Here is a 16,755-nt window from a genome sequence, read left to right as displayed (position 1 = left end):
ACTAATACAAATGGCATACCCTAGAATTATGTACTGCACAACCACAGGTGACAGTCTTGGCCCCAAACAGTCCAGATTCAAATCCCTGCCCTAGCTCCTCACCTGGCAGAGTGCAGCCTGCAGAATGGCATCAAAGCCACCTTCAGGTGAGTCCAGGTTGCCAGACACACTCTGGCGCCCCACTTCCCTCTCGAAGGCCTCAGCATCCCCGGTCAGGGACAGCACATGGTGAAAGCTGAAGGGTGGCTGGCAGCGTTCCAGCCGGGTGGGGCAGGGGTGGCGAAGCTTGGAGGGCACTGTGCTCACGAAGGGCAGCACCGTTTTGTCCACGAAAGAACCAAAGCCTGGGAGGGGGAGGTGTGAAAGCTATGCCAGAAGTCGCTAAACAGCAGCAGCAGGATGGAAGGGCCCCTGCTGAGGAGTAGGAAGGGAGGAGTGGAGGGGTGTGTGTGGGAAGTGTGTGGAGGGGTGATCTTAGAGGAGGTAATGGGAACAAGGTGTTCCTAGAGGACAGGGATTCTGTACCTGGCAGGGGCAAAGGGCTGAATCCACCAACTCGGGTAAATGGAGAAGGGAGGAGATTAAGAGGAGGACACAGTGGGGGTCAGGCAGCAGTTTCCTGAAAGTTATGGAGGAAGGTGGGGTGTAGGGTGTAGTAGCAGCATTGAGGCAAAGGAGGAGATAAGCACAGAATATGCAGCCCGGGACCTTCTCCAAGAGACAGGGGCATGAGACAGTGGCATCGGGGCAGTATCCTGAGTTGGGAAGTCTAGGGCACTGCCTGACCCCTGGAAGCTATCTGAACCAGTCTCTCCATACTCTGGGCCTCAATTACTCTTCCTGTAAAATGAGTAGTCCTACTGAACAGTCTCTTAAATCCCTTCCAGGTCTTATCTAGAGAATGGATGTCCTTAGGGAGAGATGTCAGCAACCTGTGGCCTATTAAAAACTGGGAGATGGCAGGAGGGACCCTTGAGTGTCCAGGACGTTGGCAGAGGCTAAGGCGGTTAAAATTAGAGGCAGAGGGCTGGTAGGTGGTGGGGCAGTGCTGGGCTCACCGATGCGCACAGAATGGGTGACCTCCTGCAGTTGCACCAGCAGGGCATGCCCGAGCTGGCGCACGAACTCCAGGTCGTCTTTCATGGAGTAGCTCAGGTCCATAAGGTAATACAGGTCCACAGGGTAACCCTCGGCACGGAGGAAGTGGACACGGAGCTGCTGGGGCTCCCCTGGGGCAGGGCGGTGGAGGTCAGCAGGGCGCATTCGGATCCGCTCCCAGACCTCTGCCCCACGCTGCGGCCCCTCACTCACCCGGACGCAGTGTGACCCGCACCCGCTGCGGTGCCAATTGGGTGGCCCCCTCTCCCCGGGTGCCCTGGCTGAGCGGCTTGTCCTGTAGCACCTTCTGTTGGCCATGAGGTTCCTCCAGTTCCTCTGGGGGGCAACCCCGAGCCAGCAGCTCCTCCCGCCGGGAGCAGCGCCGCCACTCCGCCTCCCCGGATGCTGTGAAGTTCTGAACCCAAGGGTAGACACGTCGGGACCCTAGTCCCCCTGCAGACCACCCAACCCTGCTCCCAGCCTGCAATACCAGCCATTTTTAAATGCTCCCTTCTCAGTCAACTCCTTGAGCCTCTCTGATTCCCTCCCCTCTCCTTCCTTCCACAGCTGTCCTCGAACCACTAACCCTTTCTTTCTTGTCAGAGCCCACTTCCTATAGCACCCTCTCTTCTCTTCCCTTATCTCACTCCCTCTTTTCCCCAACCACCTACCATTCCCCTTCCCCTAGGGCTACAGACTTCCTGTTGAGAATCTCAAAAAAGGAGGAGCCCTGCCTCCTAGTCCAACCTTCCCTGCTTGCTCTGGCCAAAATGGGAAGGGGTTCAGACTAAGACCTACAGTTCCTGAGAAAGGGAAAGGATAGGGACAGAAGAGGAGACACCATTTCTCTCAATATGTCTGGAACCCCTGGGACTGGCTGGGAAGCCACAGAGGAAGGAAATGGTTAGAGTGGCTTCTCAGCAGGCGCGTGCCTGACTCTGGTCTGGGGATTGCAGGAGGCAGACATACACAGACTGTCCCAAGAGCCCTCACCTGACCCCTCCGCTCTCTGCCTCCTGCAAGCTGTCTTCCCTTTTGATCCTCTCAGATTCACTATGTGCCTTTCTCCTGGGCCTGCTCAACCTCTGTAGCTCTGCCTCCTAGTGAGTTTGCCCTCAACTCATATCTCATCTAACTCCATTTTTCTGTGAATGTTCTGCCCCACCCCCATCTCAGGCATCCATCATGCTCTACCACTCTATAAGTCCTGTCTCTTTAAGGCAGGGGTCTCAAACTCAACTCAGCATGTGGGCCGCAGAGCAAGATCACAGCCGCACTAGGTCTACAAAAGGCAACTGTTACACAACACTTATCTCACTGCAGTTGAAAACAAAAAAAAAATCAGTACAACAAGCACAATCGTACATGCAGTTTACTCAGTGTCACAAAACGACCAGAAACTGTAGTTCGCATCACAACTGCTGTTAACTAAGCTAATATCTAGCTAGGATGTTAGAGAAATGAAAAATACAAGTAGGCCCCTAGGCTTACTTAATTTTATCCAAAATATTTTGAACTTCGTGGATTAGTCTGCGGGTCGCACAAAATTGTTCGGCGGGCCGCAAGTTTGAGACCCCTGCTTTAAGGCATAAACAAAGAACAACCTTGTTTCACCAGCCGGAAAACACCCACTCCCCAGCATCCCTCTTGGCCACTAAGGTAGCTCACGCCTCTTGCCCAAACTCACAGGTTTCCAACCCCTCCCCTTCTTTCTACCTTCCTAGTCACAGGCTGATAGATACCTAGGAACATATCCCGGCTGCCCCCCAACACAGACTCAAAAACTCGGCCACACACTTTCTGCTCTGGATTAACCCCCAATGTGATGGTAGTTGGAGATAGGGCCTCCGAGAAGAAATGAGGGTTAGATGAGGTCATGAGAGTAGAAATCTCATGATGGGATTAGTGCTGTTATAAGAAGAGACACAAGAGAGCTTATCTGAAGCCCATCTGTAAACCAGGAAGAGAGCTCTTGCCAGGAACCAAATCTGCTGACACCTAGGCCTTGGACTTTCCAGCCTCCAGAACTGTGAGAAATAAATTCCTGTTGTTTAAGCCAACCCATCTATGGTATTTTGTTATAGCAGACAAAGCTGAAAAACTTTCTCACATATGTACATGTACACCTCCACCTATACACAAGTGTGAGTTTCAATAAGAACATACTTCCTCCAAATCATAGTCATAAATCTTGTCCATATACACACAAATATAAATACAGACATAAACATACATGCACAGGAGTCTCTCATGCGTGTTTATGCACACAAATATGCAATCACACACCAGAGTCTTATGTACACAAACTCAGTCACACAAAGGGCTGAAGAGTGCACCCAGAAAAATCACAGTTGTGCCCACACATTCATACAGCCATATCCAGGCTCCATATACACCTCCACATGGTTCAAAGGCCACAGGCCCATCTTTACCAGTTGCTTGCACCATGCACAGCTTGGATGTGAGAGGATACACTTCTGGCAGGAAGGGGCTGGCTGGCAGGATCCCAGCATGGACAGATCAGGATCCCCCCATTCTGTGGCCTCCCCTAAGGATGAGATCTTGGTGTCCAATTCACTCTTACTTCTGCTCAGAACCAGCAGGAAAACAAGGACCACTGACAAAGCCACCATGGTCTGTAATAGGACATAAAAGGAGACATATGGATCATTAGGGAGGACCCCCCTAAGCTCTCAGTCCTCTAAACTTAACTTGTGGTTGTCTCTCTCAAAACGCTACCCTAGGGCCTGACCAGGCGGTGGCGCAGTGGATAGAGCGTCGGACTGGGATGCAGAGGACCCAGGTTCAAGACCCTGAGGTTGCCAGCTTGAGCACGGGCTCATCTGGTTTGAGCAAAAGCCCACCAGCTTGAGCCCAAGGTCTCTGGCTCGAGCACGGGGTTACTCAGTCTGCTGAAGGCTCGCGGTCAGGCACATTATGAGAAAGCAATCAATGAACAACTAAGGTGTTGCAACGTGCAATAAAAAACTAATGATCTGTCTCTGTCTATCCCTCTCTCTGACTCACTCTCTGTCTTTGTAAAACAAACAAACAAACAAACAAACAAACGCTACCCTAGGGCCTGGCTGGATTGCTCAGTGGATAGAATGTCATCCTGGTGCACCAAGGTCATAGTTTCAGTCCCCAGTCGGGGCACACAGGGAAGCGACCAATGAGTGCACAGCTAAATGGAACAACTAAGTGAAACAATGAGTTGATGCTTCTTTCTCTCACTCTCTCAAATCAATGGAAAAAACAAAACAAACAAAAAAACTCTACCCCAACTCTTTATCTCTTTTCAAAGTTTCACTTCCCCCTGTGAAGTCAGCAATTTCTTCAAAATGGCAGGAAGGAGGCCCTGGCCGGTTGGCTCAGCGGTAGAGCATCAGCCTGGCTTGCGGGGGACCCGGGTTCGATTCCAGGCCAGGGCACATAGGAGAAGCGCCCATTTGCTTCTCCACCCCCCCCTCCTTCCTCTCTGTCTCTCTCTTCCCCTCCCGCAGCCAAGGCTCCATTGAAGCAAAGATGGCCCGGGCGCTGGGGATGGCTCCTTGGCCTCTGCCCCAGGCGCTAGAGTGGCTCTGGTTGCGGCAGAGCGAAGCCCCAGAGGGGCAGAGCATCGCCCCCTGGTGGGCAAAGCGTCAGCCCCTGGTGGGCGTCCTGGGTGGATCCTGGTCGGGCGCATGTGGGAGTCTGTCTGTTTCTCCCCGTTTCCAGCTTCAGAAAAAAATAAAAATAAAAAAAATAAAAATAAAAATAAAAAAGATTCTGGTCCTGCCTCAGTCACTCTCTGGCTATGTGACAGGAATGACTTTCACTCTGAACCTTAGTTTCCACATGTGTAAAGTGAGGGTGTTGAATAATCTGACAACTTTTTTTTTTTTAATTTTTTTATTTTATTTTATTTATTCATTTTTAGAGAGGACAGAGAGAGGGAGAGAGACAGAGAGAGAGAGAGAAGGGGGGAGGAGCTGGAAGCATCAACTCCCATATGTGCCTTGACCAGGCAAGCCCAGGGTTTCAAACCGGTGACCTCAGCATTTCCAGGTCGACGCTTTATCTACTGCACCACCACAGGTCAGGTTAATCTGACAACTTTTGTATCTTTTTGTTTTTGATGGGTTTTTTTTTCGGTTTTTTTTTTAAATTTATTTTATTTTATTTATTTATTTTTAGAGAGGAGAGAGAGACAGGGGAGGAGCTGGAAGCATCAACTCCCATATGTGCCTTGACCAGGCAAGCCCAGGGTTTCGAACCAGCGACCTCAGCATTTCCAGGTCGATGCTTTATCTACTGCGCCACCACAGGTCAGGCCTTGTTTGTTTTTTGTATTTTTCTGAAGTTGGAAACAGGGAGGCAGTCAGACAGGCTCCCGCATGCGCCCGACCAGGATCCACCCGGCACACCCACCAAGGGGCGATGCTCTGCCCATCTGGGGCATTGCTCTGTTGCGACCATAGCCATTCTAGTGCCTGAGGCAGAGGCCACAGAGCCATCCTCAGTGCCCAGGCCAACTTTGCTCCAATGGAGCCCCGGCTGTGGGAGGGGAAGAGAGAGACAGAGAGGAAGGAGAGGGGGAGGGATGAAGAAGCAGATGGGCGCTTCTCCTGTGTGCCCTGGCCAGGAATCGAACCCGGGACCCCTGCATGCCAGGCCGACGCTCTACCACTGAGCCAACCGGCTAGGGCCTTTTGTAGCTTTTATAATCTTTAATTCTATAAAAGGGAAGTGGGTCAGAGGCTCTAAGTAAGGAGCGAAAGTCAGGGAGTAAGAATGAGAAGAAAGAAAGCTAGAACAGATAAAGGGATTTGAGAAAAGAGGCAAGGAAGGTTAGCTGTATTTGATTAACATGGTACCAAGAGGAAAAAAGATGAGATCATAAGAACTTTCTAAAGGTCTGATAACAAAAGAAAGAAGGGCAAGGGGTGGTAGAATGTTCTCTTTACTTTGCACAAAGAGAATCTAGAGTAGAGAGCCTGAAGGCAGGGTAATTCTGGGAATAACCTTTAAGGAAGACCAGCCAAATTTCTGATTTTAAAAAACTTATTAATTTTGGCCTGACCTGTGGTGGCGCGGTGGATAAAGCGTCGACCTGGAAATGCTGAGGTCGCCGGTTTGAAACCCTGGGATTGCCTGGTCAAGGCACATATGGGAGTTAATCTTCCAGCTCCTCCCCCCTCCTCTCTCTCTCCCTCTCTATCTCTCTCTCTCCCTCTCTCTCTCCTCTCTAAAAATGAATAAATAAAATAAAATTAAAAATTAAAAAAAAAACTTATTAATTTTAAAACTTTTTTTTTTTTATTAAGTGAGAGGAGGAAAGGCAAAGGGGACCGGGGGAGAAGGGGAGAGAAAGCAGATGGGTGCTTCTCCTGTGTGCCCTGACTGGGGACAAACCTGGGACATCCACACGCTGGGCTGACACTCTACCACTAAATGAACTGGCCAGAGCTTAATTAAAATTTTGAATAAGCAATCTATTAACATGATTTAAATAGCAAAAAGTTGCTGTGGCTGGTTAGTTCAGTTGATTAAGATCTTCCAACCAAAACAGCAAGGTTGCAGGTTTGATCACAATCAGGGTACACTCAGGAAGCAACCAGTAAATGCATGACTGTGTAGAACAGGAAATGAATGCTTCCCTTCCCCCTCCCATCACCCTTCCTTCCTCTCTCTGTCTCTATTTAAATAAATAAATAAATAAATAAATAAATAAATAAATAAATAAATAAATAAATAAAATAAAAAATTAAGCCCTGGCTGGATAGCTTTGTTGGTTGCAACCTCATCCTGGAGCGCAGAGCTTGCCAGTTGAATTCCCGTCAGGGCACATACAGGAACAGCTCAATGTTCCTCTTTTTCTCTGCCATCCTCAAAATAAAGAAAGAAAGAGAGAAAGAGAGAAAAAGAGAAAGAGAGAAAGGAAGGAAGGAAGGAAGGAAGGAAGGAAGGAAGGAAGGAAGGAAGGAAGGAAGAAAGAAAGAAAGAAAGAAAGAAAGAAAGAAAGAAAGAAAGAAAGAAAGAAAGAAAAAGAAAGAGAATAAAAAAGTTATGCCTGACCTGTGGTGGTGCAGTGCATAAAGCTTCAACTTGGAATGCTGAGGTCACTGGTTTGAAGCCCCAGGCTTGCCAGGTCAAGGTGCATACAGGGAGCAACTACTACAAGTTGATGCTTCCCACTTCTTCCCCTCTTTCTCTCTCCTCTCTCTAAAATCAATAAATAAAATCTAAAAAAAAAAAAAAAAGAAAATCAAAAGGTTAAATCTCAATGGACTTTTTTTGTTTTTACAGAAATGGAAAAGCTGATTCTAAAATTCATATGGAGCCTGACCTGTGGTGGTGCAGTGGATAAAGCGTCGACCTGGAAATGCTGAGGTCACCAGTTCGAAACCCTGGGCTTGCCTGGTCAAGGCACATATGGGAGTTGATGCTTCCAGCTCCTCCCCCCTTCTCTCTCCTCTCTAAAAATGAATAAATAAAATAAAAAAATAAAATAAAATTCATATGGAATTGCATGAATAGCCAAAGCAATCTTGAAAAAGAACAAAGCAGGAAGACTCACTCTTCCCAATGTTGTAAGACAGTATGGTGATGGCATAAGGACAGGCATATAGATTCATGGAATAGAATTGAGAGTCCAGAAATAAATCCATCCATTTATGGCCAATTGATTTACAACAAAGGTGCCAAAACTATTTAATAAGAAAAAAATAGTCTTCAACAGATGATAGTGGGATACCTGGATATTTACATGTAAATAATGTTGGACTCCTACCTCACAACATATACAAAAATTAACTGAAAATGAATCAAAGGCCTTAAAAGAGTGGCCCTGGCCAGTTGGCTCAGTGGTAGAGCGTCAGCCCCACTTATGGATGTCCCAGGTTTGATTCCCAGTCAGAGCACACAGGAAAAGCAACCATTTGCTTCTCCACCCCTCCCCCTTCTCTCTCTCACTCTCTTTTCCCATCCCGCAGCCATGGCTTGATTGGTTCCAGCGCATCCCTGCATCACCTGGAGCTGAGGATGGCTCCATGGAGCCTTCACCTCAGGCGCTAAAAATAGCTCAGTTGCAAGCATGGCCATAGATGGGTAGAGCATCAGCCCCAGACTGGGTTGCAGGGTGAATACCCCATCAGGGCGCCTGCAGGAATCTGTCTTTCTATCTCCCCTCCTCTCACTTGGGAAATGAAGAAAAAAAAAGTGCTTAAACTATAAACTCTTAGGAGAAAATGTAGGGATAAATCTTTGTGATTTTGGACTTGGCTGTGGATTCTTAGCTATGACACCAAAAGCACAACCAGTAGACCTGGCTGGGTTGTTCAATGGATAGAGCTTTGTCCTGGTGCACCAAGGTTGTGGGTTCAATTCCTGGTCAGGGCATATATGAGAAACAATGAGTGCACAACTAAATTGAACAAATAAGTAGAACAAAGAGTTGCTTCTCTCTCTCAACTCTGTGGGGAAAGTAAATTTTTTAAAGCACAAGCAACAAAATAAATAAATAGATAAATTGAGCTTCATCAAATTTAAAACTTAGCCCTGGCCGGTTGGCTCAGCGGTAGAACATTGGCCAGGCATGTGTAAGTCCCAAGTTTGATTTCTGGTCAGAGCATACAGGAGAAGTGACCATCTTCTCCACCCCTCTCTCTCCCCTTCTCTCTCTCTTCTCCCCTCCCACAGCCATGGCTCGAATGGTTTGAGCAGTTTGGCCCAGAGTGCTGAGGATGGCTCCATGGCCTCACTTCAGGTGCTGAAATAGCTCTGTTGCCAAGCAATGGAGCAGTGGTCCCAGATGGGTAAAGCATTGCCCTGGAGGGGGCTTGCCGGGTAGATCCAAGCACCCCACTGGGTCGGTCTCTGTCTCCCTGCCTCCCACCTCTCACTTAATAAAAAAAAAAAAATTAAAACTTCATTTTTAAAAATATACTGATTTTAGTGACAGAGGAAGAGAGAGAGAGAGAGAGAGAGGAACATTGATCTGTTCCTGTATATGCCCTGACCCAGGATAGAACCTGCAACCTCTGCACTTTGGGATGATGCTTTAACCTGCTGGTCGGCAAACTGCGACTCACAAGCTACATGCGCTCTTTGGCCCCTTGAGTGTGGCTCTTCCACAAAATACCACGTGCGGGTGCTACCTCGATAAAGAATGTACCTACCTATATAGTTTAAGTTTAAGAAATTTGGCTCTCAAAGCTCACTAGCTTAGACCCAAGGTCACTGGCTCCACAAGGGGTCACTCAGTCTGCTGAAGGCCCATGGTCAAGGCACATAAGAGAAAGCAATCAATGAACAACTAAGGTGTCACAACGAAAACTGATGATTGATGCTTCTCTCCGTTCCTGTCTGTCTGTTCCTATCTATCCCTCTCTCTGACTCTGTAAAAAAATAAAATAGGCCTGACCTGTGGTGGCTCAGTGGATAAAGTGTCGACCTGGAAATGCTGAGGTCGCCGGTTCAAAACCCTGGGCTTGCCTGGTCAAGGCACATATGGGAGTTGATGCTTCCAGCTCCTCCCCCCGTCTCTCTCTCTCTCTCTCTCTCTCTCTCTCTCTCTCTCCTCTCTAAAATAAAAAAAAATAAAAAAATAAAAAAAATAAAATAAAATAAAATAAATAATAAAAAATTTGGCTCTCAAAAGAAATTTTAATCGTTGTACTGTTGATATTTGGATCTGTTGACTAATGAGTTTGCCAACCACTGCAGTTTAACCAATGAGCCTTCCAACCAGGACAAAATTAAAAAATTTTGTACATCAAAAGATACCTGGGCCCTGGCCGGTTGGCTCAGCGGTAGAGCGTCGGCCTAGCGTGCGGAGGACCTGGGTTCGATTCCCGGCCAGGGCACATAGGAGAAGCGCCCATTTGCTTCTCCACCCCTCCGCTGCGCCTTCCTCTCTGTCTCTCTCTTCCCCTCCCGCAGCCAAGGCTCCATTGGAGCAAAGATGGCCCAGGTGCTGGGGATGGCTCTGTGGCCTCTGCCCCAGGCGCTAGAGTGGCTCTGGTCGCAACATGGCGACACCCAGGAGGGTCGCAACATGGCGACGCCCAGGATGGGCAGAGCATCACCCCCTGGTGGGCAGAGCGTCGCCCCCTGGTGGGCGTGCCTGGTGGATCCCGGTCGGGCGCATGCGGGAGTCTGTCTGACTGTCTCTCCCTGTTTCCAGCTTCAGAGAAAAAGAAAAAAAAAAAAAAAAAAAAAAAGATACCTGGTTGCTTGACCGGGCGGTGGCGCAGTGGATAGAGCGTCAGACTGGGATGCGGAGGATCCAGGTTCAAAACTCCGAAGTCACCAGCTTGAGCGCGGGCTCATCTGGTTTGAGCAAAAAGCTCACTAGCTTGGACCTAAGGTCGCTGGCTTGAGCAAGGGTTACTAGGTCTGCTGTAACCCCACGGTCAAGGCACATATGATGAGAAAGCAATCAATGAACAACTAAAGTGCCACAACGAAAAACTGATGATTGGTGCTTCTCATTTCTCTCCATGTCTGTCTGTCCCTATCTATCCCTCTCTCTGACTCTGTCTCTGTAAAAAAATAAAAAATAAATAAATAATTTAAAAAAAGATACCTGGTCAAAGCACATAGGAGGAGCAGCTAATGAATTCACAACTAAGTGAAACAACAAATAAATGGTTCTCTCTCCTCCTCTGTACTATGTCTCTCTAAAATCATCAATTAAAAGAAAAACCGACATTTAAAAAAAGATATTATCAAGAGAGTGAAATGACAGGCCACAGAATGGGAGAAAATATTTACAAATCATATATCTGATAATCTATAATATATAAATAACTCTTATAATTCATCAACAAAAAGATAACCCTATTTATTTATTTTTTAAAAAATATTATGTGAGAGATGGGAGGCAGAGACAGACTCCCGCATACACGCCCATTGAGATCCACCCAGCGAGTCCATTAGGGAGTGATGCTCTGCCCATCTGGGGCCCTTGCTCCATTGCTCAGGAATAGAGCTATTTTAGCACCTGACACTTAGGCCTCGGAGCCAACTTTGCTCGAAACCATTCAAGCCATGGCTGCAGGAGGGAAAGACAGATGGAGTGAGGAGAAGCAGGTGGTCTCTTTTCCTGTGTGCCCTGACCGGGAATCAAACCTGGGACTATCACATGCAGGGCTGATGCTCTACCGCTGAGCCAACTGGCCAGGGCCAACAACCCTATTTAAAAATGGACAAAGGGACTGACCTGTGATGGTGCAGTGGATAAAGTGTTGGCCGCTGAGATCACCAGTTTGAAACCCTTGTCCTGGTCAAGGTACGTATGGGAGTTTGTTTTCTTCTTCTCCCCTCCTTCTCTCTCCCTCCTTTCTCTCTGAAAATTAATGAATTAAAAATAAATGAGCAGGCCCTGGCCGGTTGGCTCAGCGGTAGAGCGTCGGCCTGGCGTGCGGGGGACCCAGGTTCGATTCCCAGCCAGGGCACATAGGAGAAGCGTCCATTTGCTTCTCCACACCCCCCCCCCCTTCCTCTCTGTCTCTCTCTTCCCCTCCCGCAGCCAAGGCTCCATTGGAGCAAAGATGGCCCGGGCGCTGGGGATGGCTCCTTGGCCTCTGCCCCAGGCGCTAGAGTGGCTCTGGTTGCGGCAGAGCGACGCCCCGGAGGGGCAGAGCATTGCCCCCTGGTGGGCAGAGCGTCGCCCCTAGTGGGCATGCCGGGTGGATCCCGGTCGGGCGCATGTGGGAGTCTGTCTGACTGTCTCTCCCCGTTTCCAGCTTCAGAAAAAAAAAAAAGAGCAAAGTATTTATTTTTATTTTTTTAATTTGTTTTTTTGTGTGTGTGTGTAACAGAGACAGAGAGAGGGACAGGAACAGAGAGAGATGAGGAGCATCAACTCTTCGTAGCGGCACCTTAGTTGTTCATTGATTGCTTTCTCATATGTGCCTTGACCTGGGGGCTACAGCAGACTGATTGCAACCTTGCTCAAGTCAGCGACCTTGGGCTCAAGCTGGTGAGCCTTGCTCAAGCCAGATGAGCCCGCACTCAAGCCGGCAACAGGATTTCGAACCTGGGTCATCCGCATTGCAGTCTGACATTCTGTCCACTGCATCACTGCCTGGTCAGGCTTGTTTTTATTTTTTATTTTATTTATTTATTTATTTATTTATTGTATTTTTCTGAAGCTGGAAACGGGGAGAGACAGTTAGACAGACTCCCGCATGCGCCCGACCGGGATCCACCTGGCACGCCCACCAGGGGCAACGCTCTGCCCACCAGGGGGCAATGCTCTGCCCCTCTGGGGCGTCACTCTGCCGCGACCAGAGCCACTCTAGCGCCTGGGGCAGAGGCCAAGGAGCCATCCCCAGCGCCCAGGCCATCTTTGCTCCAATGGAGCCTTGGCTGCGGGAGGGGAAGAGAGAGACAGAGAGGAAGGGGGGGTGGAGAAGCAAATGGGCGCTTCTCCTATGTGCCCTGGCCTGGAATCGCACCCGGGTCCCCCGCACGCCAGGCCGATGCTCTACCGCTGAGCCAACCGGCCAGGGCCTGTTTTTATTTTTTTTAAGACTTTATATTCATTTTAGAGAAGAAAGAGAGAGAGTGAGAGAAGGGGGGGAGAAACAGGAAGCCTCAACTCCCATATGTTCCTTGACTAGGCAAGTTCAGGGTTTTTGAACCGGTGACCTCAGCTTTTCAGGTCAATATTTTGTCCACTGTGCCACCACAGGTCAGACAGGGCAAAGGATTTAAATAGACATTTCTTTAAAGAAGATAGACAAATGGCCAACAAGACATAAAAAGATGCTCAACACCATTAGATGTCAGGAAAATGAAAATCAAAACCACAATGAGGCCTGGCCTGTGGTGGCGCAGTGGATGAAGCGTCAACCTAGAATGCTGAGGTCGCCAGTTCAATACCCTGCACTTGCCTGGTCTAAGGCACATATGGGAGTTGAGGCTACCTGCTCCTCCCCCCTCTCTCTCTCACTCTCTCTCTCCTCTCTAAAATGAATAAATAAATAAAATTTAAAAAAAAAAAAAAAACCACAATGAGGTACCTACCACTTATACTCTCTAGGATGGCTACAATTTAAAAAATGGAAAACAAGTATTAATTAAGAGGATGTAAAGAAAATGGGACTTTCATTGTTGTTGATGGGAAAGTAAAATGGTACAACCACTGTAGAAAGCAGTTTGGTGATTCTTCAATAAGTTAAGACATAGAATTACCCTATGACCCAATAATTTCACTCCTAGGTGTATTCCTAAAAGAACTGAAAACAGGTGTTCAAACAAAAACTTATACATGAATGTTCATAGAAGTACTACTTACAATAGCTAAAAGGTGGAGACAAACCTATGTTCCTCAACTGATGAATGGATAAACAAATATGGTATGTCCATGTAATGTAATATTATTTGGCCTTAAAAACGAATCAAAGTGCTGACACATGCTACAACATCATTGAACCTTGAACATTATGCTGAATGAACAAAACCAGTCATAAAAGACCATATTTGGGCCTGACCTGTGGTGGTGCAGTGGATAAAGCTTCGACCTGGAACACTGAGGTCGCCAGTTCAAAACCCTGGGCTTGCCTGGTCAAGGCACATATGGGAGTTGATGCTTCCTGCTCCTCTCCCCCTTCTCTCTCTCTCTCTCTCTTCTCTCTAAAATGAATAAATAAAATCTTTAAAAAAAACCCACCTATTAATAAAAGACTACATATCATATGATTCCACTTATGTGAAATAACCTGACTAGGCAAATTCATAGAGACAGAAAGTAGATTAGTGTTTCCCAGGTGTTGGGGAGGAGGGAAGGATGGGGAGTGGCTGCTTAGTAGGCAGTTTCCTTTTGGGGTGAAGGATAAGTTCTGGAACTAGATAGTGTTTATGGTTGCACAGCATTGTGAATGGACTTAATGCCACTGAATTTTATACTTAAAATGGTTAAAATGATACATTTTACGTGTATTTTACCACAATAAAAAGAATCAAAGTTAAATAAGATAGTGAGAAATCTCTTAGTCCTATCCCCCATCCACCCTTTTCCACACCCACTCCAAATAAATAACCATCATTTGCTCTGGCTGGATATCTCAGTTGGTTAGAACATCATCTAGAAGCACAGAGGTTGCCAGTTTGATCCCTAGTCAAGGCACACACAGGAACAGATCACTGTTTCTGTCTCTCTCTCTCTCCTTTCCTCTTTCACTAAAAACAACCACTAAAATTTTTTTAAATTATTTTTATTTATTTATTCATTTTAGGGGGGGGAAGAGAGAGAGAGAGAGAGAGAGAGAGAAGGGGGGGAGGAGCAGGAAGCTTCAACTCCCATATGTGCCTTGACCAGACAAGGCCAGGATTTTGAACTGGCAACCTCAGCGTTCCAGGTCGACACTTTATCCACTGCACCACCACAGGTCAGGCCCACTAAATTTTTTTAAAAATAATCATCATTTATTATTATCTTTTGTTGCTTATACTCTTTCTAGAGATTGGTTTATGTATATACAAACTAATGTGTGTGTGTGTGTGTGTGTGTGTGTGTAGAATCAAATGGTAGACTTTTACAATGGTAGAATACTTTACACAGTTTTGCATCTTACTTTTTTTCTTTTAACTACTTTTCTTAGAGATCCTACTACCCAAGAAAATAAAGAACTTCCTTGTTCATTTTTACAGTCACATAGTTTTCTATTGTATGAATATACAAATATATCTCTTATGATGGGGATTTAAGTTGTTTCTAATTGTTCACTATTATTAATAATGCCACAGTGAAAATTCAAATATTTATCATTTCACATGTGTACAAGTGCATCTGTAGGATAAATCCCTGGAAGAGGATTTATAAAGTCAATAAAGAGGTATCATTTATAATATTGCTGAGTATTGCCAACATAACCTCCTTAGAGATAGTTTACATCCCCATCAGTGATGTATGAGAAAAGGTAGCTAATTTTTTGTCATGAAGCATCTGCCTCCTCCTCAGCCTGGACTTAGACTCAAATACAGATGCTCTGCAAAGAGTATGGGAAAAGGGTGGGGTGCCAAGTCGTTGACTAACCTGTCCTGCTCACCACCACCTGTGGCCTCAGGCGTAGAATGTATATATAACAAAGGCTCACCCTCCTGTGAGAGGCAAGCCCAGAGCTCAACCTCAGTGTAACCTCAGACTTGCTTGCTCTGCACGCATGTGGTCGGGGAGGCTGGAGATGCTGCAGCAGAAAGCCATCTTTTGACTCATCTCTCACAGGTGGGGCTCCCAAGGCACACTGGTTCTCTGACCAAGATAAATCTAGAAACATCAAGTCCCATTCATTTCCCCTAAAGGGGGTCCTGGGATTTCCTGGACAGTCCACCCCAGTCCCCTTCTCCTAATTCCTTCTTCCTCCTTATTCTCCCTTCCTTATGCATACATGACCTGCCATGTCCTTTTTTATTTTTTATTTTTATTGATTTGAGAGCCAGAGAGAGAATATTAATCTGTTCCTGTACGTGCCCTGACCTGGGATCTAACTGACAACTAATGTACTTCAGGACGACTCTCTAACCAATGGAGCTATCTAGCCAAGGCCACCTGCCACTTCTCTTAATCTGCCTCACTCTCCACTTCCTATTCAAAAATTTGATTACATCTCTCTGCTGCTTTTCTCTTTATTTAGTCATAGTCCTTTATTTTGCTTCTTTTTCTGATTCTAACCATAGAATGACAGCACCTTCTACTTCAACCCCCTATTTCTACAAATGAAAACTTGAAGCCCATAGTGGTGACTTGACAAGGTAACACAGTGCTCTAGAGGCAGAACAGGAACTGAGACAGGTCAGGCCACATGGTTGGTTTGCTGCTTTCCTTCCCTCCAAACCAGGTTCCACCATCATCAAAAGTAGTGCCCTCTCCCCAAGCAGCCCCAATAGCCTCTACCTAACCCCCTTTCTTTTTCCTTGGTTGGGGGTGGGGGGTGAGGTAAGTCTTCTTTAGTGTCCCTTCTCTCCTTCGGTGGTTGTCCCATTATCCAGGACTCAATTTTGATTCCAATACACACCCTACTGTTCCCTCGGCAGCTGAGAAGCCGGACAGCTTCCCAATTCATCCAGATCATTCCAAGTCAAGCAGAACCATCTGCCAGCCACTCGGAGTCACCAGGAGGAAAGGGAACTGAGGCACTGGGCTCCAGTTTCCCAGGAGTGTAGGATCTGTGACCGAGGTTCCTTGGGCAAGGTGTCTCCTGGGTGGAGGATCCCTGCAAACTGCGCACGTGCCACACACACACAGCTCATTAAGCAGCAGGGATGGCAGCTGGGGAAGTAATATTGGGAGAACCCTACGTTGACAAAACCTTGGCACATGGCAGGCATTCAGATGATAGCACTCATAAATTCCCTCACCTCCTTTTCCTCCCTCCAGCCCCATTCTTGGGAAACTGATGCAAGAGAGATAGGTGGGGAGGAGGGCTTATGAAACTGGAGAAGGGGACAAGAGAGGGGATCTTAGGGATGCAGAAGAGAGTTCAGAAATTTCTCAAGTTTCAACTGAATTCTGGGTATCTTCAGGTCAGAACCCTCTTCGCAGGAGGCTGTCACAAGGTGAGGCCTGGACTAGGAAGGAGAGGCAGAAGGGCTGGTGCCATGGTACTCACAGGTGGGAGCAGAGCAGCCCTTCCTCCAGCAGCAGCAGCAGCCTTTGTGTACTGATCT

General features: G+C 47.2%; 1 protein-coding gene across 2 annotated transcripts in view; it reads right to left on the bottom strand.

The window, feature by feature from the left end:
* The window catches only part of ITGB7 (integrin subunit beta 7), a 25,318-nt gene extending 8,563 nt beyond the window's left edge, over positions 1–16,755 (bottom strand). For both annotated transcript variants that reach the window (XM_066258602.1, XM_066258603.1), the window contains exons 1-9: positions 16,698–16,755; positions 13,581–13,722; positions 11,303–11,428; positions 7,427–7,556; positions 7,156–7,322; positions 3,531–3,734; positions 1,312–1,513; positions 1,059–1,229; positions 103–344 (exon numbers count right to left, since the gene is read on the bottom strand). In XM_066258602.1, coding sequence (XP_066114699.1) covers positions 103–344; positions 1,059–1,229; positions 1,312–1,513; positions 3,531–3,731 — 816 coding nt within the window. In that variant the 5' untranslated portion in view covers positions 3,732–3,734; positions 7,156–7,322; positions 7,427–7,556; ... (1 more) ...; positions 13,581–13,722; positions 16,698–16,755. The remainder of the gene's footprint in view (positions 1–102; positions 345–1,058; positions 1,230–1,311; positions 1,514–3,530; positions 3,735–7,155; positions 7,323–7,426; positions 7,557–11,302; positions 11,429–13,580; positions 13,723–16,697) is intronic.

This window comes from Saccopteryx bilineata, chromosome 2 (assembly GCF_036850765.1).
Source record: "Saccopteryx bilineata isolate mSacBil1 chromosome 2, mSacBil1_pri_phased_curated, whole genome shotgun sequence".
Classification (NCBI taxonomy): Eukaryota; Metazoa; Chordata; class Mammalia; order Chiroptera; family Emballonuridae; genus Saccopteryx; species Saccopteryx bilineata.
Note: the sequence above shows the minus strand (reverse complement) of the source record. Positions and strands in the feature narration are given on the sequence as shown.